Source organism: Typopeltis vanoorti, chromosome 13 (genome assembly GCF_054136105.1).
Source record: "Typopeltis vanoorti isolate ZY-2024b chromosome 13, IOZ_Tvanoo_1.0, whole genome shotgun sequence".
Taxonomy (NCBI): Eukaryota; Metazoa; Arthropoda; class Arachnida; order Uropygi; family Thelyphonidae; genus Typopeltis; species Typopeltis vanoorti.
This window is the reverse complement of record NC_143561.1, coordinates 120,962,886-120,986,603: the sequence shown is the minus strand read 5'-3', so window position 1 is coordinate 120,986,603 and position 23,718 is coordinate 120,962,886. Positions and strand designations below refer to the sequence as shown.

At 35.0% G+C, this 23,718-nt stretch overlaps 1 protein-coding gene across 1 annotated transcript in view; it reads right to left on the bottom strand.

Annotated features, from left to right (window-relative positions):
- Nucleotides 1-14,998: 14,998 nt before the first annotated feature.
- LOC150100505 (eukaryotic initiation factor 4A-I-like) overlaps nt 14,999-23,718 on the bottom strand; it is a 177,895-nt gene continuing 169,175 nt past the window's right edge. Inside the window, exon 10 of the mRNA XM_090403231.1 lies at nt 14,999-15,723. Coding sequence (XP_090259357.1) covers nt 15,579-15,723 — 145 coding nt within the window. The 3' untranslated portion in view covers nt 14,999-15,578. The remainder of the gene's footprint in view (nt 15,724-23,718) is intronic.

The window sequence follows — 23,718 nt, the reverse complement described above, 5'->3', positions numbered from 1 at the left end:
AAAATACACAAACATTATTCAAGAAAAAATGAGTTTGAGAACAGGAACCAAACCTTGTCGATTCAGTGGCAAGCCCTGAAGAAAACACTGATTGGTTCAGCCAGAGAGGCATGTAGTGAGGTTGTCTGCAAGGATAGAAAAATCAGAACTCCATGGTGGACACTGGAAGTTAAAGAGACAGTGAAGGAAAAGAAGAAAGCATATCAAAAGTTCCTGGCAAATAAGTCAGTTTATGCTTAGAGAATACAGAAACAAATGTAACAAAGCTAAACAATGTGTAAAACTGGCTAAACAAAAGGCATGGTAAGACTTTGGAAAGAACATAGAAAATAAATATCAAGAAGGTGGCAAGATATTCTGGAGGTTGTTGAAGAAGCTCAAAAATGGAGGAAAGAGTGCTGTAAAAGCAATTAGAGATGATAAAGGTGACATGGAAACAGAAGAAAAAGATAACCTTGAAATATGGAGTAATTACTTCAAAAAATCGCTAAATGATACAAGAAGTGATAGCAAAGTGCTAAAAAACACTCAGCAGGCATGCAATCAGGAATACATAGCCATACTTAAAGTAGAAAAAGCCATCAAATGCCTGAAATGTGGAAAAGCAGCAGGAGTAGATGATGTTCGACCAGAAATGCTCAAGTATGGAGGTATAAAAGTCGTACAGTGGCTGCACTGCATAGTTCAGAAGACCTGGACAGAGACGAATACCAGATTGGAGTAGAGCTCTCATAATACCCATATATAAAAAGGGAAATAAAGCTGAATGTGAGAATTACAGAGATATTTCTCTACTGAGTGTTCCTGGTAAGACTTATACAAGTATACTTGAAAAACTGTTGAGAAGGATTGGGGAAGAACAATTTGGATTCAAGCCAAATAGAGGCTATCTGGATCAGTTTTCACGTTATGCAAATAGTTGAGAAATCATGGGAATATAACAAAGATCTGTATTTAAGTTTTGTAGATCTGAAAAAGGCATATGACAAGGTGCGATGAGAGAAGCTATTCAAAATAATAGTTATATGGTGGTGTCAATGGGGCATTATATTAAGCAATACTTAGTCTTTATTTGAGTTGTAAGTCAGCAGTTAGAATTGAAGGAAGTACAGGAAGATGGTTTAATGATAAATCTGGTGTCAAAGATGTACATTATCCCCTTTGTTATTCATTACATTATGAAGGAAAGTGGTATTAAATCCGATATCAAAATTCGGGATGTTTATGTCAGCGCTTTGCTTTATGCAGATGATGTCATACTTCTAAATAAATCTGCAAGATTCCCTGACTAAATGGAGTAACTGTTGTAGTAGATATGGTATGAAGGTCAGCAATAACGAGACAAAGACAATAGGCAGAACCATTGAAAATATTAACTGCATTGTGAATGGAGAACCTATAGAACAAGTAAAACATTTCAGCTACTTAGGCACGATTTTTACCGAAGATAGTAAATTAAATCTGGAAATAGATAACAGAATCAATAAATGCATGGTAGGAAGTCAACTGAATAAATTTATATGGAATAAGAGAGAAATTAGTCAAAACACTAAATTAGCTGTATAAGACAGTGTTCAAACCAATTTTAACTAATGGATCTGAGAGCTGAGTTAGAAGTAAAACACTTGACCAAAGACTAGAGACCATAAATATTAGTCCTGAGAAAGAATTAGGGGCATGAACAGATGGCATCAATAGCAATATCATATTAAAAACAAGTATAATAGGAGAGAACTTGACATTGTCAGCATCAAGGAATGCATTAGTAGAGCTAATCTCAGGTGGTATGGTCACTAAAACATAATGGACAAGGAAAGATCAGCAAAAACAAGTGTTCTCTGCCAGGTTGGCATGAAAAAGACCTAGAGGAACACAAAGATATTGGTAGATTGATACAGTAAAAAGTGCCTTAGAAGATAAAAATATAAGATCTGATAATGAGGAGTCTTGACAGTTAACAGACTGATTTTGAGGAAGATTGTAGATAGGAAGTTAGTAATGGTGTAAGTTTTTCATGCAATACTGTCATATCCTGTATACTCCTTGAGGATACACAGCAGGAATTTGATGATGATGATATTCCTCAATGTTATCAGTAACACCCTAATTAAAAACACTCATAATGACCACCCTTCTCTTACATGTTAAACCACGTTGCCTATATATTTCTTTGTTACAAGATCATCAGATTACATCAAATTCTCATCAGCAAAGTCGAGCCGTGCTTACCATGACACTAACAAGTTCTTTAGAATCACATCTTCTTCACTCCAGTAAATTTAAGTGTGCCTGTTTCTTGGTGAAATTAAATTTGAGACACCATCCTAATCTTGATCACTCAAAGTGCATGCCAGTCTCAAAGTTTTGGGACACATTTTGCCATCAATTCTTCATATGTGTTTCTCCCTGTAATAATTAAGTTATACAATCTTGTTTTCAAATTACAAAATTATCCATTATTTCTCTTTGAACTCTTATAGCATATTCTCCTGTTAACTCAGCTTTGACCAAGACAAGCAATAACCATCTTGTGCTACAAGTTTTGTAACACAAGATGAAATATAGCTTTCCAACTCAAAGTAGTATAAAAAAAAATCCACTGTACATGCTAAAGGCAACTTAAAAGAATTTTAACTTTATGTGGTAAGTAAAAGAAAGCATGAATGCAGACACTCATGTCAAAAGCAGATGTGATTGTTCAAATAATTTTCCTAAGATATATTAACCTGGTGTGTAAATATGACACACAGTGTTACCACTATGTTGGATAAAGATTCAGAGGTTCATAAGAATCTAGAAGTAGGGACATGGGATGTGAATAGATAGTAAAAGTGTTCAGCTGAACTGGCTATGCTTCTTACCTGGTTTATACTGGGTGGCATAAAATAACTTTCCCTCTTTGGAGGCATCTGTAGCTAAAACCTATAAACGGAATGAGACCAAATTTTATATTGAGACTTTTGAAAGCATGGGGAGATGATTTCTGCACAAAAAAAAAAAAAGATTTAGTACCAAAAGTCGCCAATAGGGGAAATTTTGGAACTGGCAGAGCAGAAGCAGTCAAAGATTTGCAGTAAATGCAGGTAAAAAGGATTATGCAAATTTTACTGTGCATATGTGAGAACAGTGCCACCAATTCCACATTCGAATGACTAACAAATTGTGCTAAATATGCGTCCTACCTTGCCTCAGCATGCTTTACTTGTTAAGTTGTTTTACCTTAAACAGTGCAATGCTGTAGTGGCCTTTCGGGAATTTAGAAAGCTTCATAACCTGCATACAGGTCTTATGTCAGCTGTAGCACAGAGCTATGATTAAGAAGTTTGAAGAAACTGGATCACTAGGAGTTAGACCTGTCAGAGGACAGAAAGCAGCGTAAGAAGAGACAGTAACAGACGTTGCTACTGTGGTGTTCGACGACACAGGGACCAGTACTGATCCAAGCGCTCGTGCCATAGCTCTCAACCTTGATATGGTTATGGTACAGTCTGGAAAATCTTACGGAAAATGCTCCACTTCTATCCGTATAAGTTCAGTCGTGTGCAAGCACTAACTACTGCAGATTATGATAAGCGCATGACCTTCGCACTAATGTTTCTTGCCCGAATGGAGGTAGACAATGACTGGCCTTGGAGAATATTGTGAGGTGATGAGGCTCATTTTAATCTGAATGGGTCAGTCAACACTCACAACTGCAGAATTTGGGCATCCGAACATCCCCAAGTGATCTAGCAAGTGCCACTAAATTCTCCAAAAGTAAACTGTGTGGTGTGGCTTCACAGCCGATTTCATAATAGGACCATACTTTTTTGAACGTATTACCCCTACAGGGCCTGTATCCTGTCCATTATTAGACAGATTTATCGACGAATGCTGGAAAATTTTATCATTCCTGCATTGCAGCAAAGACAATGTTTGGACTCCGTAATTTTTATGCAGGATGGAGCACAGCCACACATTGAATGTTCAGTAATGAGAACTTTCAGACGGCATTACTGCCTTGATCCCTGGACATCACTCCATGCGACTTTTGGCTGTGGGGGTATTTGGAATCCATTGTGTGTTGGTGACATTCCCAACTTGCATGTCTAGAAAGAGAACATAAAATGGCCGTTATGAACATCCAATCCGATTCCTTACGCTCAGCTGTAGAGCATGTTGCACACCTGATGCAATTTGTTGTATACAAGAAAGGTCAGCACATTGAGAATCGCATATGTGGTCGATGAATGCTGGAAAATTTTGTCATTCCTGCATTGCAGCGAAGACAATGTTTGGACTCCATAATTTTTATGCAGGATGGAGCACAGCCACACATTGAACATTCAGTATTTAAGTAATGAGAGGGTTATCGGTCAGTTTTTCCCGACGGCATGGCCACCTCGATCCCCGGACACACTCCACATGACTTTTGGCTGTGGGGGTATTTGAAATCCATTGTGTATGTTGGTGGCATTCCCAACTTGCATGTCTTGAAAAAGAACATAAAACGGCTGTTATGAACAGCTGTAGAGCATGTCGCACACCGGATGAAATTTGTTGTACACAAGAAAGGTCAACACATTTAGAATCGTGTGTGTTCCAGGGAACCCTGATGCTGATGAATAAAACATTATTTCCTGTGAGTTCAATCACTACATTAATTTCTCTCTCTCTCTCTCACGAGTTGTTTTAGTTTAATTATCATCATCATCACTGTAATGTGCCACATATCCAGCTGGAATAAGTGACGTGGCTGTCGCTTACACCGTAGAAATGTTATTATTCCATTTTATCTGCTTGTTTTTGGCTCCACCAACGCCAAAATTTCCCCTATTGGCGACTTTTGGTACTAATTTTTTTTTGCAGAAATCATCTCCCTGTGCCTTCAAAGGTCTCAATATAAAATTTGGTCTCATTCCATTTATTGGTTTTAGCTACATATGCCTCCAAAGAGGGAAAGTTATTTTATGGCCACCCAGTACTTTGCATCTCAAATCAGGGAAGATCCAAGTGCAGAAACTGATGTCTCTAATTATTGACTTAGCAGTATCTCTGTAGTGGTGAAGATTTTAAAGAACTTTGTAAACTTGCACATAGAAATGGTTTGACAGAAAAGCCATACTTTCGCAAGGAACAGGATGAGTTTACTAAAGGAAGGTCATGTTTTAGCAATTTCCACATTTTATAATGTTATGTTTGAGCTGAGCTGGATACACGATGATACTGCTAGACTTTACTAAGACATTTGACAGGGTGCAACAAGAACGGCACTTGTCTAAATTACAGGATCGAGGAACATAGACTCTAAACTTAGGTGGCTGAGTGACAGGTATCAGAAAGTAGTAAAGAACAGGGGTTGGGATTTGCTAGATTTAAGTTCACCAGTGGAAGGACCCCAGGGATCAGTAATTGGACCACCTTTTGTTCAGTCTATACAATAATGATATTGGGAAGGACCTGACATGTTCAGTTGTTTGCTGACAATGTACAATGTTAAGATAGGCATGGCTGTCAATTCAGTATTAGTATGTGTAAAGTTATGCACTTTGGTGTGATGACATTTCCAATAGTATATTATATTAGTGGGATTATATGTGGAGAAACTGATGAGGCTAGTGATCTGTTATGGTGAATAAAAAGTTGAAGTTCAAAGGTGACATAACAAAAATTGCAAATACAATTCAGATGATAACTGCAATGCTGAAACAAATATCAATGTGCAAGAAATAAGGTCATTTTGCTACTTGACATAGCCATGATATGACTGTGTGCACAGATTCAATCTCCTGGCTTGTGTGTGTGTGTGGAGGGGGGGGGGGGGGAGATACTGAAGCTGTGAAAAGAGTGCAGACGCCGTTAACTTGGCAAGATGTGAAAATTATCTACAACCCAAGAATTCTACAAATATCTGCCACCATGCAATGCAAACCCACAGCCTAAGTTGTTATTCAATATCAGACCAGCAAAACGTAGAAGTAGTCAGTATTTAAAATAATGTAATGCTAAAATTAATGTCATGCTCATAATCAGTAGATGGTGTTGATGGAGATGATTCGTAGTATAGGTTCGGTGTAGTGGTTGAGACAGTTGTAGGTGTCCTCCCGCGATGAGTCTTCGGGCTCCTTGAAGGTGTCGGGAATAATAATCTCACCTCTTGCATAATTAATCTTTTCCTTATAGTTCCTTCAACCATAAAGTCAATTACACCCAGCTTCTGTTTCATTAATAAATAAAAATGATGGAATATCAATATCTATAAAAATAAAATAAAAAAATAACTAGCAATTCATAAATGTCAAATACATAATGTATAATAAAATTTTAGAAGGAAACACAAGGGAAAAAACTAATCATAATAACAAGCACCTGGTAGGTTTCTGTTGAAGGCATGGACTAAATCCAATACAAAAACAAGGATAACAAATGACATTATTATGAATAATGATGTCTTGAGACTGCTACAAGACAGAAGTGTATAGGTGATTTGAATTAGGGAGTGACCACCACCTGGTGCTGAGCAGAATAAAAATCAGTGATAATCATAAAAAAGAGGGAGATATGATAGAAACATTTAAGTTACTTGAATGGTTTTACAGGACTGATGTAGGGGAAATATTTGAGAACTACTAGAGGGTGCAGAACAAGAGATCATCCCTCGAAGTTGTGTAATGGCGTGGTTAGTAGGGATGTGAGGACTGCATTTTTCACTTGGAGAGTAGTGAATGAACGGAATGGGTTGAAATGTCAGCTGTGAGCTATTTGTCTGGTAATGGGTTCAAGGAGGGGATACGATAGTTGTGTGGATAGTTTGGCTTTCCCATGAGTCTTCAAACTCCATAGAGATGCCCATAGAATAACCATACATGAGGGGGGGGGGGGTTTGAAATCAAATAGCTGTAAACTGAAATATACAAATTGGGGTAGGGGGAGAAAGTTTAAAAAGTAGAATCAAATGTTAGAGATAAAATGGGAAAAAATGTGGTGAAATGCCCTTCAAAGAAAGGAAAATAAACCTCATGGTGAACCCAGAAAGTGGGAGAGCTGTAAAAAAATTGGCTAAAGAAATGAGATGTAGTATTACAGTAGACTGCTGAGGATATCACATACTGAAAGGTGGACAAATGGATGGGTTCTAGAAAGGACCAGTAGAACTCACAGGTATTGACAGAAAGAAGCTGAAATACTTCAGAAATATTGAAAGAATGGAAGGACTTCTGAAAGCATAAGAAGGTAAAGTTCCTGGTTTCACACAGGACCATCTGGCAAGGACTGGTGTGGCACATCACTGAGGAGTAGAGTGATCACACAGCACCTAATGATGTCCAATGAATAATAGGGATGGATGGGAAGATTTTGGAAAGTGTTTAGAAACAAATATCATGAAATTTATGACGTCATGCTAGGCTAGCACATGTAGGGCTTGCCTGTCTGGACATGCCCATTGTCTTCGCATTTAGTGCAGGTGTGGTATGTAAATCTGCTCACTTTGTTAAAATAAGTAAAGGTTTTGTAGTGGAAGTTGCCGTGCTTTTATTTACTGGTGATTGTGTTAGGTAACATGAATATTGTAACATTCAATTAAATATTAACAAAATAAAAATATTTTTATAGTACATATTTAAAATGTCAGAGAAGAAAAAGATAAACGTGATACATTTGACAAAGCATATCCACGGGGAGATGAAAGAAAAAAGGCAGTAGAAGATTTGCAACGTAAAGTAAATCTAACTAAATGTTCATTTTCCAAATGGATAAAAGAATCAAGAAATACAACTATTGCTAGTTTTGTGGCTGTTCAAGAAGTTTTTAAAACGAGGAAAACCTTTTACAGACAGCGAATATGAAAGAATGTTTTATTAAAATGTCCGAATATCTTTTCTGCGATTTTAAAAACAAAGCGGAAACAATTACAAAAATAAAAGACATGCCATTATCTGCTAGATTGTAAGGGAGAACTATACGAATGGCAGAAGATATAACAAATCAGCAGGTTACAGATCTAAATTCAACACCGGGATTCTCCATTGCCCTGTGATGAATCATCATGTGATGTGGACGACACTGCACAGATTGTACTTATTTGTAGATACATAAACTCTCAAGGACCTCAGGAAGAATTACTCGATATACTGTCACTTACTGGACAAACTCTGGAGAAGACATTGAATCTGCTGTTACCACTTGCTTGAAAAGTAAGGGTATTAATATTAACAAAATAATATCTATTTCGACCGATGGGGCACCGAGGATGAAAGGTACAAAAAAGGTTTTGTTTCTTTATTTAAAAAACAAAATTTGCATGACGTGTTTTTCCTTTCACTGCATAATCCATCAAGAGATACTTTGTGCACAAACTTTTCCAAAAGAGATAACAGTAGTGATGGATTTGGTTGTAAAAATTGTTAACAAAATAATGGCAATACCGCTACATCATCGGAAATTTTGTGAACTTCTTAAAGAAATCAATTGCGAATATTCCAATCTTCTTTTGCATAACAGAATAAGATGGCTTTCCAGAGTGTGTTGATGCGATTTGCCACCTGCCTTGGAGAGGTTAAGGTTGTTTCTAAGACAAAAGGACCCTGAATATGCACAGTTAGAAGATACTCATTGGTTACAAAAATTCTACTTTATGGTGGATATGACTTCTCATTTAAACGCACTAAATAAGAAACTACAGGTAAAGGGAAATACAGCAGTTTTGATTTTAAAAGTGATTTCGTTTGAACAAAAATTACATTTGTTTGCGACAGACTTAGAGAAAGGCACATTATTACATTTTTCTACGTTGAAGAAATATCAACAAGAACAAGCTGATAATTCCATAAATTTAACCTTTTTCAAAGAAATTGTGATAAATATGCGATCTGAATTTAATGGGAGATTTGAGGAGTTTAGAAAGAACAAGGCAACTATGTCATTTTTATTGCGACCACTTAAAATTAATCCTGCCGAATTAAATGTTTCACCTTTTGCTGGAAATGATGAGGCTGCATTTCAACTTGAGTTAGAGGACCTGAAAACCAAGGATTTGTGGAATTCAAAATTTAGAAATCTTAAAAGCTGACCTGGAGGAGTTGGAAAGACAAAAATCTACCCTTGCAATACAACACAAATGGTCTGAAATAGATCTTAAAAAAGCAAGACTGTATTTGACACGTGGAAATGTTTACCGGACACACATTCAGTTAAAAACATACACATTTGGACTTATAGTGATTTTCGGATAGACATATTTGTGTGAGCAAATATTTTCTAATATGAATTTTATTAAAATTAAGTTGAGAAACCAACTTAACAAGTCTTTCGTCATGTTTGAAAATGAAAATTACGGCGTATCCGAAGAAGTTCAACAGCAAAAGTCGCACTAAGAAGATATTTTAAATTAAAAAAAAATTTAAGAAATAGGTATGTTATTGGATTTTATACATATGCTTTTGTAAGGAGAAGGAAATCTTTGTTTTATTATTTAATATTTTAAAATATCATAATTTCATGTGACATGTCATCCCTGTTTTACAAGTATGATAGTGTGTTACTGTAAAAAAAAAAAAACGTGCGACTCCCTAATTTTTTTTAAACAGATATAATTTTAAAAATAGCTCTTCACTCCAAAAAGGTTGCCGACCCCTATTATAACCCAAAGGATTAGTCACAAAGATAAATCTCAGATGACTGTAGTAGGAATTAGAGGAATTTCCTTACTTATGCTAATATACCATACATGTCAGCATATAAGACGAGGCCTAAATTTTAGGCTATTTTTAGATTTTAAGCTTATGTCGGTTGTATAAGACAGTTTCCCCCCCCCCACCATTTCTTCTTGTATTAATGCAATATTAGGTATTGTTGTTATATCTGTTATTTTTACATCTATGCATATCCATTATTTTTTTGCATAGCATAGATTTAGTATTTACGCAATTTACCCTAATTAAAGGTGATTAGTCCCAATTTTAAATATTAAAATTGTTATTTAAAATCATGTAATCAGCAACAAAACAAAGAAAGTATGAAGCTCGATTTAAAAAAGGATAATTAAGATAGCAAACTAATAACTGTGCTGTTGCAAGGAAGTTTGACATAACAGAGATGGTAAGAGAATGGAGGAAGAAATATTGGAAATGTGGATGAAACTCCCTATGAGCTTTGATATGATAAGCAATAAAACAGTGGGGTCTAAAGGTAGTAAGAGTGTGCAAGTTCGAAGTACAGGTCATGAAAAAACAAAGTTTACGTTTAGCTGATGGAACCAAGTTAAACCAATGATCATCTTCAAACGTAAAACTAAACCTAAGATAAAATTTCCTTCAGGTATTTTTGTACATTTTCACGAAAATGGAAATTATGGATGAATAACGTGTGGAACACACGACCAGGCGGTATAATGAAGAAACGTAATTTATTAGTATGGGATATGTTTCATAGTCATTTAACTGACAATACTAAAATTACACAAAAATTGCTGTTATACTAGGTGGTTTAACTTCTATATTGCAACCACTAGATGTCTGCTTGAACAAGCCATTTAAAGATCACATGCGAGAAGAGTGGAATAATTGGATGTTGGCTAGTGAAAAATCATTTACAAACGGTGGATCTATGAATGCTGCATCACTTGATATTTTGTGATCAAAGCACGGAATGAAGTAAAAGTAGAGACTGTAATAAAATCATTTAAAAAGTGTAGTATCTAATCTTATGGATGGTATGGAAAATGATCTGTTGTGGGACACTGATGACGATGAAAAACGAAATCAATTCACAGATTCAAACTGAGATCCATATGACGATCATTTAAACAATGAATCCGAAGAACTATTTTCAAGAGATGATGAAAATTGAGGTTAATAATTATTGTTTTTTTAAGACTTACATCTATTGTAATATTTTAAATAAATTTATGTAACAAATTAATCTCATTTGTTTATAAGACTGCCTATTTTCTTATATAATGATGTATTGTAACTACCTAAATGTTCATCCAAGAAATTAATCTTCCCTTTTTATACTTGCCATATAATACGACCCATGATTTCGAGGGTTTTTTCCTGTAGTATCTGAGAGTCGTCTTATACGCCGACATATATGGTAATTCAGAAAAGGTTATACAAAAGAGTGAAGGGAAATTGGTGAAGAATAAGTTGGGTTTAGGTCAAACAGAGACTGCATTTTTATTTCAAAAAAAAAAAAAAAAAATTCCTCAAGAAATCATGAAAATATAACATGGTTGGCTAACATTTTTAATGGAAAATATTAAAAAACCAGAAATTTAAATAACATTATCTAAGTAAGCTTTTTATTCAGTAGAACACCCCACTTTAATGTACTTTTTTTTTTTTTTTTTGGCTATGGTTTATGTCATTATGACATAAAATGTGATTGAAAGTAAAATAACATAAAAAAAAAAAAAAGTGATATAAGGAGACAAAACAAAAGATCTCCTTTTGATAAGCATAAAACTAGACTTAGTTGTGTGTTGCAAATACTATTAAAATTTGAAAAATCATTTGGAAATTAGTAATAGATGCAAGATATAAAAAGAGTACATGAGAATAATTCTTTCATGTAATCGCTTGCATTTTCATGTCTAAACCTTATCCCAAAATTTTTTTTTATCAATTTAACATTCACATGCAAATTTTAGCTGTCGAGCCAATGCAGTACTTTGTGTTCTGCATACTGAAAATAAAAAATGCTTATTTCTGTTAATTACATGGATCATTTTATTACAACAAATTTATCTGGCTTTTTTTTATTTTAATATTAGTACTTCTAGCTAAAAAGAAATATATGTTTAGACATTGATTTAATTTGGTTTGAGAACATTTTATTTAGTATTTAATGACTAGAACACTGAGAATTAAAAAATAAAACCAGATTTTATTCACACAACTAGTTTTGCCTTTCATAGACTTCTTCAAGTGCAAAAAAACATAGAAATAACCAGCAAGATAACTGGCTCTGAACATTACATAAAAAAGCGTTAGCAAATAACTGTTAAGGTTATTTGCTAACGCCTTGATGAGTAAAAAAGAACTCTAACTGTATTATTAGGCATATGCATGTGTTTAAGATCTCAAACATGCCAATATTGGATAGCAGAGCAATGACAATCTGACAAGTTGTAACTAAGGTTACTGTTGCTATGTACAGGGTTAAGGTTATTTCTTTTGATTCTATTATTTCCCTTTCTATTTTGTCATAAGAACGATGAATGTTATTTGACTTTTTCCAGATGTGGGAGCCCTTCTTCGTTGGAATTTGCGGACAACATGGCTAGATAAAACACTGGCTCAAGTTCTCTTGTAATTTATATCTCTGATGTTCCTCGATATGAAGTTCAATTGATTTTTCTGTCTGGCCAAAATATGGTTTACCACAATTGCAGAATCTGCAATTGTGGTAAAAGTACTGTTGTCACCTAGGATATTAAAGAAGTCTGACCTATCCTAGTTTCCATAACCAATGCTCATTTCTCACTATTCTTCAGTGAGAAAAGAATAACTATGTAGGCTTCAATGATATCAAAAAAATCTCACTTCATTTTCCTTTACTCTTGAGAATACCCTGATATCCAAACAGAATCAGATTTGTCTTTATGGCCCAGAGACATCTCAGACAGTTTCTTCAGCTCACCAACTTGGAGACTTTTCCACTCAAGACTACTTGCATAACTGTTAACACTGTAAATCATCTATCAGAGGTTAAAACACTATTCACACATTTGGGGTGGTGCACTAAAATTTCCTTAAAATGGCTGCTGCTGAATTCAAATAACCGATAATTCAATCTCTCATACAACCACTCCTTATCACTCTCAAACATTCTCTTGTCTCTTCTATGAGTATTTCCACAATCTTCTGCTTGACCAGCTCCCACCATTCCTTCACTTTCTTCCAAAACTGCAAGACAAACAACTGTTACTGAAAGTTTTTCCACTTGATTATACTATAAATTAAAGATGCCAAGAAACTATTTTTTGGCTTTCTTCTTCCAGAATAATGCAGTTTCACTGGCACTGAAAACCTATTTAGGTATATCCATTCTCCTTGAGGAGCTTCTTGAGTTGTACAGCACAGGCCTTAGCAGCCTCATGATCAGCCAAAGTAGACTCGACCATAATTTTTACATTATAGAGTGAATAATGCCTCTTGAATTTCTCAAACCAGCAGCAATGAAAGTGGTTTCTGCAGTGGTGCTGCTGATACAGGGAGTTTTCAGCTTAAATCTATTGTAAAGAATGAGGGTCTAAGCAAAAACCATACCAATGTTCACAGGCAAGTTTTTCTTGTGCTGGTCTGTGATCCAAATGAACACTTCATTCTCTATTTTTAACATAACTCTCAAGTACATAACCCAGGTAACAGTAAGAATTCCATCAGTTTGCTGCCTCTCTCTGATCTTAGTTTGTTTCCTTATGTACTACACGTTTGGTGATACCAAACATGTGGCCTATGGTCGTATAACAACATCCTCTTTTCCACATTTATCTAGAATCTGCACTTTCTCATTCAACATCATAACTTTCTTAGCCCTTTTAGGCTTTTGTCCATCACTACATGCATTTTGTTTTAGAATCCATGGGTATTCATATATGCACAAGTAGACTGGTGCTCACTGTGAAACTGAAGATGCACGATTTCACAAATGTTAATGCAAAAACAACAAACCAGTGAATCAGATACAAAGATCTGACTGTTGATTTTGCATACCCTATTTCTGTATGAATTTAAATGCTGATTTATACAGCCTATACATTTTTCCCCTATGTAATAATTCATTTACCCCATATAATTTATAGTTTTCCAATGATTTTTTTAACTATTTGCCTTGAAATAAAAATCTAGTCTCTCAAAACTGCTATTAAATTCAAACCTGGTTTTGTTAATCAAAGCTGCGTTCGCAAACATACATACTTCTTTCCTCCTGCCGACAACTGGGAAGGAAATGTCAACCATTTCCCAATTAAATATTATCCTCTATATTCCACTACAAAATAGTATTATTACTAGAATTTCAGCTACATTTTCTAGCTCTTTTCCTCATGTACTTATTCACTTCACAAAATAACTCTCCCCTGCAGCCACCCATGCCTTTTTCTGTGTACATACTGTGTTTAATCTTTCACCATCAACAAAACACTTGTATTCGAATACAACTGCATTTAATTATCAAAAATATCCCTGTCACACCTTCCAATATCCAAGTTCTGGACAGGAGAACAATGGTTCGCTTGTCATGAAGATAAGTTTGGCTGCACATGTTGAAAACACAAAAACAAGACTAGTTTCTTTATTTCTTTCAGAGTTTATCAGTAAAATGTGCAATTAAATATTCTTCAGCAGAACATTTAGGGCATAAGTTTTTGTGACATGATAAAATATGGGTTCTCACAATTTCTCAGTTAATAACAGCAGTGCAGAGTACAAAACTTTCTTCTCATAAAATTAGTTAATTTTAAACACAATGCATTCGAGAGTCTGTATTTAAAATCAACACAGTAATAACTGAGAAACAACAAAAAATAGTATTTCTTCTTATCATAAAGTTTAGCTTTTCATGAAGTAGAGTAATTCTTTAAAAAAAAAAAAATTAGAATTAACACAAAACTGTGAAAAGCTAATAATTTCAGACATTAACTTTTAAGGAATGAATCTCAAAAAGAATTATTTATGCAATATCCTCTCAAATGTTTCATATGGGAATTAAATTATTTCAGTGACTGAGCAAGTTTTGCCTTGTCTCACTTACCTCAACTAGAGATCTATGTCAAATCCTGTCTATGACTGGATGAATTCTGGTCAGCCTTTAAGGTATGGCAAAATTAGCTTTGCACACCACATTTACTTCAAAATAAATACAATGTGTTTGTGTTTTTCAGTTATACATATGTGCAAAAAACATGCAAGTAAAAAAAAAAAAAAAGTATGTAAATATTAATAAATGCTGAGCTGACAACAATGGAGTAGATAATGTATGTGTCTTTTGGAATACTGATAAATAACTGCAGTAATTGCAAAAAAAATTCTTTAATGAACTTATGACACAATGTACAAAGTTCATTTTGATGATCGCAAAAGTACATCATTCCATTATTACATTCAACTGCCAGTTTAATGTCAATGATGACACCACAGCTGGAGAAGAAAAAGAAAATATTATAAACCTACATATAATTAGAGAAAATGGAAACATTGGTCAAAGGCACAAAATGCCTTTTTTTATAATAAAAAAATTACACAATACTCTAGTTCCCTGTACACTCCTTAACTAGATCAGTCCATGAATTAAAGCAAACAGTTGCCAAATAAATTACTGCCAGAACAGAGCAGGACTTCGTGAAGAGTAAGCCATTTTAGTCTTCTTCCATTAGGTTAGAATAAAATGAAAATTGATCTCCTTTTGAAGCCCACACGAATGAAATACCACATATATTCAAGATAAGAACTATGGCAAAAATGTGTGTCCAAAAGGAATAGGCATTTCCTTCCACCAATGTCTTAAATTTTGCATTACAAAATGTCCAGATGAATGTTCATATATTTTATGTTGAACATTATTCCAAGAAATTATCACTAAGAAGTACAGGACTGTTAAATAAGATCAGCAACATCCATCGGCATCTCTTCTATTTGTGTATTGTAGAATTGTTCAATATCTCGCAATGATCTTCTATCATCATCAGTTACAAAGTTTATTGCCACTCCTTTGCGGCCAAACCGACCTCCACGTCCAATCCTAGAAGAAGAAAAAAAATTTTTTTTTTCACAAATAAGACTGCTGTAAGAATTTTTCACCGCTAGAATGCAATTATGATTGTTTTCATTATCCTTACATAATTATACTGTTATACACTTGATGGATAAAACATATAGAGATAGGGATGATGGGAAGTTGACAACGGCATCCCCCCCACAGTGACACATACCCAAACCAAACGCAGATGGTCATTAGGAAGACATTGGGATTTCCCAACAGTGTACCACAATCAATGAACACAGGTAAATGTGACAATCTTAGCTACTTTGATCAAGGACGCATTATCAGTACAAGACAGATGGGTCATTCTATCACCCAAGCAGAAAGAACCCTAGGGTTCTCAAGGGCAACCATATCAAGAGTCTACCATGAGTATGCCATCAATGGACATACACCAGTGCCCAGCAAGCAAGTGGTGGCTGACAACATGAAAACCAGGGTTGACATTGACTGTCCAGGCCAACCACAGGGCAATGGTGACACAAATTGCATCCAGTTTCAATAACAAGAGGTCTGAGAAGCGTCATAGAGAGAATGGTACAGCGTATCCTGCATACCATGGACTATGGGAGCCAACACCCTGATCGTGTACCACTGTTGAACAGCTGTTCATTGGGTATTGTGCCTTGTCTGGTATTGGGACCATCAAAACTGGACCTCTGCAGAGTGAACTAGAGTCATGTGGTCTGAAGAATCCTATTATCAGTTGTAATAGGATTCTTCCAAGCTGACAGGATTGTGCAGATGTGGAGTCGACAGTATGAGGCTATGGCTCTATCATGCCAGGTCAGCTCTGTGGTGATTTGGGGGAAAATCTTCATGTGACACATTAGATCCCTCAGTGTATGTGTGTCTGGAAAAGTCACTGTGAGCAACCAGAATGTGCTGGATAATCATCTACACACTTTTGCATCCTGCAGTCGATGGTCTGTTTGCACAGCCCCACCCAGACATGGCCCAAATTTGACCATCCAGAGGCCTCAAGGTCCCTGGATTTAAATCCATTTGAATCTCTCTGGGATGCCATAGAGCAAGACATCAGATCCATGTATCCAGGCAACATGTAAGCTGCAGTTGTGGACAATGCTGCAATGGGCATGGCTAGAATTGCCAGCATTGGTGGAGACAATGCCTCAGAGAGTGCCGGCTGTTATTTGCACTAGAGGAGGACCAACATGCTATTAGGCAGATATCTCTAATGTTTTGTCCAATGAATGTATACTGTTAAAAAATACAGTAGTCTTCAAATATACAGATTTATAAAGTAATAGTGGGGGTATCTGTTTAGTGAAGATAGGGTTAGGTTCTGAAGGCAACAAACCAGCACAAATGAAAGCTGTGATTAAAAAAATAAATAAATAAAAATAAGATACAATGAGAATGAATAAGAATAGATTCCTACCTACAAAATCATGCCCCCTCCACCTGAATTACTATTCCATTCAGTTGGTTAAAAAATCTATGTTAATAATGTGCTTTCACTATTACTAGTCATCTTTTAACTCCTTCCTCCTTCATAAATACATAAAACTATATGGAAACATATGAAATGTATGTTTATTATGCATCAAATTTTAATTCAGCTAGAACAATGAAAACAAAAATCACAGCTACAAAAATGTGTTCCTTCACGCTTTAGATGGAGTCACTCATGGCTAAGTAACAAATAGCAGGGCTGAACTAGTAAGGTTCCTATAACAACTTGATATGTCACTGAACAACAAACAAACAGTGGAAAATTCCTCATATTCAATATAAGTGATTTTATATTTTTAATTTCCATATGGGGAAAAAAATTAATCCCCGTGTACTCATATTCTGATAAAGCAATTTATAGATGTTATTCTCTGTGTGTACCATTCTTAGATGGATAACTAACAGGGTTTGCTGTATGTACAACTGCAATAAATACTTGGGCTTATAATAATTTGTAAATTATGCAAGGCATAATTTACTATAATGCATACAAAAAAAAATCTTAGGAGCTTAAGGAGCAAAGATACATTAGGCAAGGTTGAGATGGTTGGGTCATGTGAGGAGGAAGCACGAACGGCCAAAGAAGAGATGGTGGAGGAGGGCTTGAGGATGAAGAACTTGGATATGGCTACAGCCCAAGACAGGAGGTTGTGGAGGAGACTCACCACCACAAACAGTGACCCTACTTAAGTGGGGAAAGCTGCAGAAGAAGAATGCATACGATAAAAATGAGTGAATTAAAACAACATAAATTTTAAGATGAACTCTTGCAAAATGGCAGTAGATGAGAGAATGAAAATTCCTGCTTATAAAGTTTCATTACATTATTATTTTACTATGTGCATTGATGATACAAGTGGATGGCTTATACGATTTTTTTTACAATTAACGTTTTCAGTAAATACATGTCTAAGGGTATTTTAAAAAAATAATAACCTAGCAAGTTATTTTTATGTGGAGGAATATTTTGATATAGCCAAATGTATGTATGATATATAAATCAACTTTCATTAGTCATGCTCCTGCAGGGATCCAAAGAGATGGAAATCGCCAGTTCTTGGATTAGAACTGGACAGCAGTAGAAAAAACTGTAAAACCACTCTCATGAGCAGCTTGCATGGTATAGCATCATTAAGTAGTTGTACTGATATATCTGAAACAGTGAGTGAAGCCACTCAACCCCCCTCCCCGCCCACACCAATCCAGGATAATTATAATTGATATACTAGATTGCTTCTATTAACTTGTGACGAATTTCTGCACAGTGGCAGCATCCTTAAGCGATCCAGCATGATGCTGGATTCCTCTATGCATATCCAGCTGTGCTGCCACTGTAAAACGAACAGGACAGAAATATAATGCAAACACACCATGTTCATCTGACTTTCCATTTATTCTTAATTCAATTCTTGAATTTTTGTCATATAACTAATCTCAACTCTTTATCAAAAAATTTTCTTGCAAAAATTTATGTAATCAAAAGAAATAAGAAACAAGGGAAAACTCACATAAAAAACACTTAATTTAAATTTTTGCCCGAGTATCATAGGCATCTTCAGTACAGGATCGTAGAAGGACAACTAAACAGTAACAAATAATTCCAAAAATCATCACCTAAGTAGCTAATGTGAAATAACTAAATACAGTCAATAATTTCTGAACTTAAAAAATAAAATAAATAAATAATACACACACAAATAAAGTTAGGAAAGATTGGCAGATTCTCCTACAAAGGAGTAGACCATCAGATCTGTTTAAGCACAATATAGTGAAGTTTCACACATTTCTTTATAAAGACATTATATGAGGAAATTACTCTTGTCTTGCTCCAAGAAAAAAGAATCTGGTAAATGCCTTGAAAACATGGAAGTGGAAGCTTATCCTTAGAAGTAAGGTGAAGATTTTTCTGATGGGGTGAAAGATAACAAAAATACACATGGTTTTAAAACTTTCTCTATATATTTAGAAATGCCTTGCACAATAAGGGATATGAATACGAGTTATTTCTTCTGTATTGGAAGAGGTAAAAATACCATGACTGTTAAGGTTTTTGATAAAAGAATCCTTAAAAAAAATTTAAGGAAATTAATTGGAACACAAGACAAGAGTTCCTCATAAGTGTGTATATATTTTAAATTATGAAATTATTGGTCGTATTTAGTTATCTTGCATTAGCTATTAGGTGGTGCTTTTTAGAATTGTATTTAACTGCCGTTCTAAAGATGCATACCAAAGATACTTCACTACAACACACAAAGGTGTACTGAAGATGCACACGACACATACAAAAATTTTGGAGTTTTTTATGTGAGTTTTCCTCATTTATATATATATTATGGGGTGAAAGATAATATATATACATATATATTATATTATACAACTCACATTATTTCATTTCATTATTGAAACAAAAATTGTCTCTTTGCATCTTTCCAGTCAACTTTTTAACGTAACCCATTTAAAATACTTCAAGCTCATCGAGTTCCTTTCTAAATTCTCCCAAATATGACACACACACAACCAACTTTAAACATAAAACAAGTCTGGATTTTTTTCAATCTATTCATGTAATTTTTTTGATTTCGGATTGTTTATTGGCTTCCTTACTGCTCACTTTGTATCTCTGAGTAACAAACATGCGTTATTGAGGCAATTATTTCTATCTGAAAAAATTCTGTCTTTTAAAAATAATAGATCCCAATTGAGTTCTATACAGCTACTTTAACCTTGATATGATTCCAGGTGTCATTGTTCTACATGTCACTGTTGACAGTGACATCTTCTTGCTGGTTCAAGATACAAGCATGTACAGATGAACTGAAATTGGAAGTGACCATCACTTAGCTCTAAATAGGATAAAAATGAATATCATATTTAAAAAAAAAAAAAAGAGTATATAAGAAAGTTCTAAGAACTAAAGTTGAGCAACTTCTACAGGTAAACATCAGTCTTCCTCCTTATGTGTTTCTCAAAGAATACAATATATACAGGCTTTTAAATCAAATGTAAACAAGTTTTGCCTTTCCCAATCCACTACTAGAACACAGTACTAACATACTATAGGTTGACTAACCAACCTCTCGTGTATGGGCTCAACATTATTTAAAAAAAAAAAAAAAAAAAAAAACTGTAGACTCAACTATACAAATATTATGGAAGGAATACGTGAAAATTTGAAAACAAGAACCAAACGGAGTCTCAGTGGCAAATTCTGAGAAAAACATTGATTGGTTCAGCTAGAAAGATGTGAAGTTATCTGAAAGGGTAGAAATGTAGTGGCACAATGTTAAAGTAGTAGTTCTGGATCACAAAAAGACTGGTAAGAATACATAAAATAAATAGCAGAAAGGCAGCAAAATGTTCCTGAGGCTATTAGAAAAGCTTAAAAATGATGGAAAAAGTACTGGAAATGGAAAACAGATGAAAGAGGTGACATGAAAACTGAAAATAAGGATAACCTGGATGTGTGGAATAATTACAAGTGAAACAACCAAAAACAAGAACCAAACGGAGTCTCAGTGGCAAATTCTGAGAAAAACATTGATTGGTTCAGCTAGAAAGATGTGAAGTTATCTGAAAGGGTAGAAATGTAGTGGCACAATGTTAAAGTAGTAGTTCTGGATAAGAAGCAACATACCGAAAGTTCCCAGCAAATAAGTCAGCAGATGCTCTAAAATAACACAAAAATCACAAAAAGACTGGTAAGAATACATAAAATAAATAGCAGAAAGGCAGCAAAATGTTCCTGAGGCTATTAGAAAAGCTTAAAAATGATGGAAAAAGTACTGGAAATGGAAAACAGATGAAAGAGGTGACATGAAAACTGAAAATAAGGATAACCTGGATGTGTGGAATAATTACAAGTGAAACAACCAGTGACAGAACCATACCAGAAAATTTTCACGAACAATGCAAAGAGGAGCACATATCGATACTCGACGTAGAAAGAGCCATCAAAAACTTGAAATGTGGAAAGGAAGGTGGAGTAGATGATATTAAACAGAAATGCTCAAACACTGCATAATTCAGAGGGCCTGGTGAGGTCAAATTCCAAAAGATTGGAGTAGAGTTTTTATAGTTCCTATCTATTAAAAATAAAAATATAAAAAAAACTGAAATGTGAAAATTACAAAGGATAAAATTATAAGATTTATGCAATCAACCTTGAAAAAAAGCTGAGAGAAATTATTATTATTCGTGACACCTCCAAGGAGTCCGAAGACTCATCGCGGGAGGACACCCACTGTACTTTGCAGAACAAGCTGGGTTCAAACCAAATACAGATTGTCAAGATCAGATTTTCACTTAACAAATAGTTGAGAAATCATGGGATTATGACAAGGATCTGTAGTGATCAGAGTTTTGTAGATCAGAAAAGGCATATATATGACAAAGCACCTAGAAAAGATCTCAAAATACAACAGATATATAGGGCAAATGTAACATTATATAGTAGAATGCAGTGTATATACTTGTAATAAGTTGAAACAGAATGTCCGAATTGAAAGACAGGAAGATAATTTGATGTAAAATCAAGGATAAGACATTATCTCCACTCTTATTCATCATTTACACTGATTGGAAAGAAGTCAATTGACAACCCCATGGACAACATGCATCATGCTATGAACAAGTGACATGTTTGTAGCTGTTACCAATTGAAGGAATATGATGCTTTGAAGTCAGTGCAACTGTATCCAGGTGGAAGAACTGCACAAAGAGAACTAACAGAATTTAAAAGAGACATTGTGATAAAATGCCATGTTGTAGGCCTATCTGTATGGCAAATTTTTGACAAATTGCACCATCCCAAATCAACAATCAGTGGTACCATACTGAGATGGAGGTGCAAGGAGTCAACTACAACTGCTACCTACAGTGGAAGACCCACCACTCTCATGAAAAATGACCGTAAGGTGTCACAAACGATAATATCTAAAAATATAATTTGTCATTGAATGCAGAATTCCAGGCATTGAATGGAACACAAACCTGCACAAAAACATTCATAACCAAGGCTCTCAAACATGGGTTTCCATGGTAGGACCGCAAATGTAAATCACACATTATCCAGACCAACATGCAGTGTCATCTTCAGTAGTGCACAGAGCATGTACAGTGAGAGGAGGAAGCTTGGAAAGCTGTGGAGCAAAGAATCATGCTAGACTCTCTACTGAACAAATGTGGATGTGGCCTCCACAGAGCCCTTGATCTCAACCCTACTGAACATCTGTGGGATGAACTGGAGTGTCAGGTGAGATCAAAGGACATCTGCCCCACAATAGCATAGGACCTCATTATATGTCCACAGGAAGAATGGTCCAAAATTACTATTGATCACTATTGTATGCTTGTGGAAAGTATGTCCCATAGGATTGCAAAGTTGGCAAGAAAATCAGCAATCAGGTAGGAACATAGAAAACCTTAAATGCATTCTCACCAGTGACCACATGAGTTCTCAGAAAAATTAGGAGTGAACAGATGGCATCAATAGCAGAATCAAATTAAAAATGAAGTTATTATTAGCATTCTAGAATGTGTGAGGAAAGGTTAGCAAAAGAGGTATTTGATGCCAAGACAGCAGGAGAGAGCCTCTTAGGAAGATCAAGATCGAAGTGGACCGATTCAGTCAGAAGTGTCTTAAAAGAAATGTTAGATACAATACTGGAGGCTGGCATGTAATAGACTAATCTGGAGGGAAAATATTAATTGGCAATTAATAATAAGGTAAATTTAATCATGTTTGGTTGCCATAATAGCCTGAACGACCCTTGGGAAGTATACATCAGGAAATTGATGATTCCAGCGATATTTGATATTTACAGCCTCTTTCAGTTTCTATTTTAATTCAAGCTATCACCTGTCTTCTCTATTACATTCAGTTTGTTGTATCTTCAATGATCCATTTAATAAGTAATATTCACAATTTATTTTGATTCAAGTTCGACCATAAAGATATGCACAAATTCAGATGAACAGAAGACACAAGAAATAAGAAATCTTATTGACTATGTAATTGCTGAGAGTAACATCTTCAGATTAGCTCAGAATATATACAGGCTATACAGAGAATTTGAAATTACCATTAAGAGGGGAATTAATTAAATTTCCCAAAGATGTTATCAGCAGGATAAAATCAGCTTAGTATCACACTGAAGTGGGAAAAGTATATAAGAAAGTTTTAAAAAGAATGTATGTATACCCGAATATACAAATATTAATGTAGAAAAATAATAGAATGAACAAGAACCAAACCCTGTAAAATAGCAAAATCTAAAAAAACTGATTGATTTCACCAAGGAACCATGTGAAACTGTTCTTTTCTAAGAATGGGGGGGGGGGGGGGGGGGGGGGAGAATAAGAACCATATGGCAAACTAAAGATGTTATGATGCAGTCCTCAAAAAAGTACCTAACAGATTAAGTCAGCACATGCTGTGAGAGAATACAGAAGAAAATGTTAAACTATACAACAGTGGGCTAAACAAAAGTCATGGAA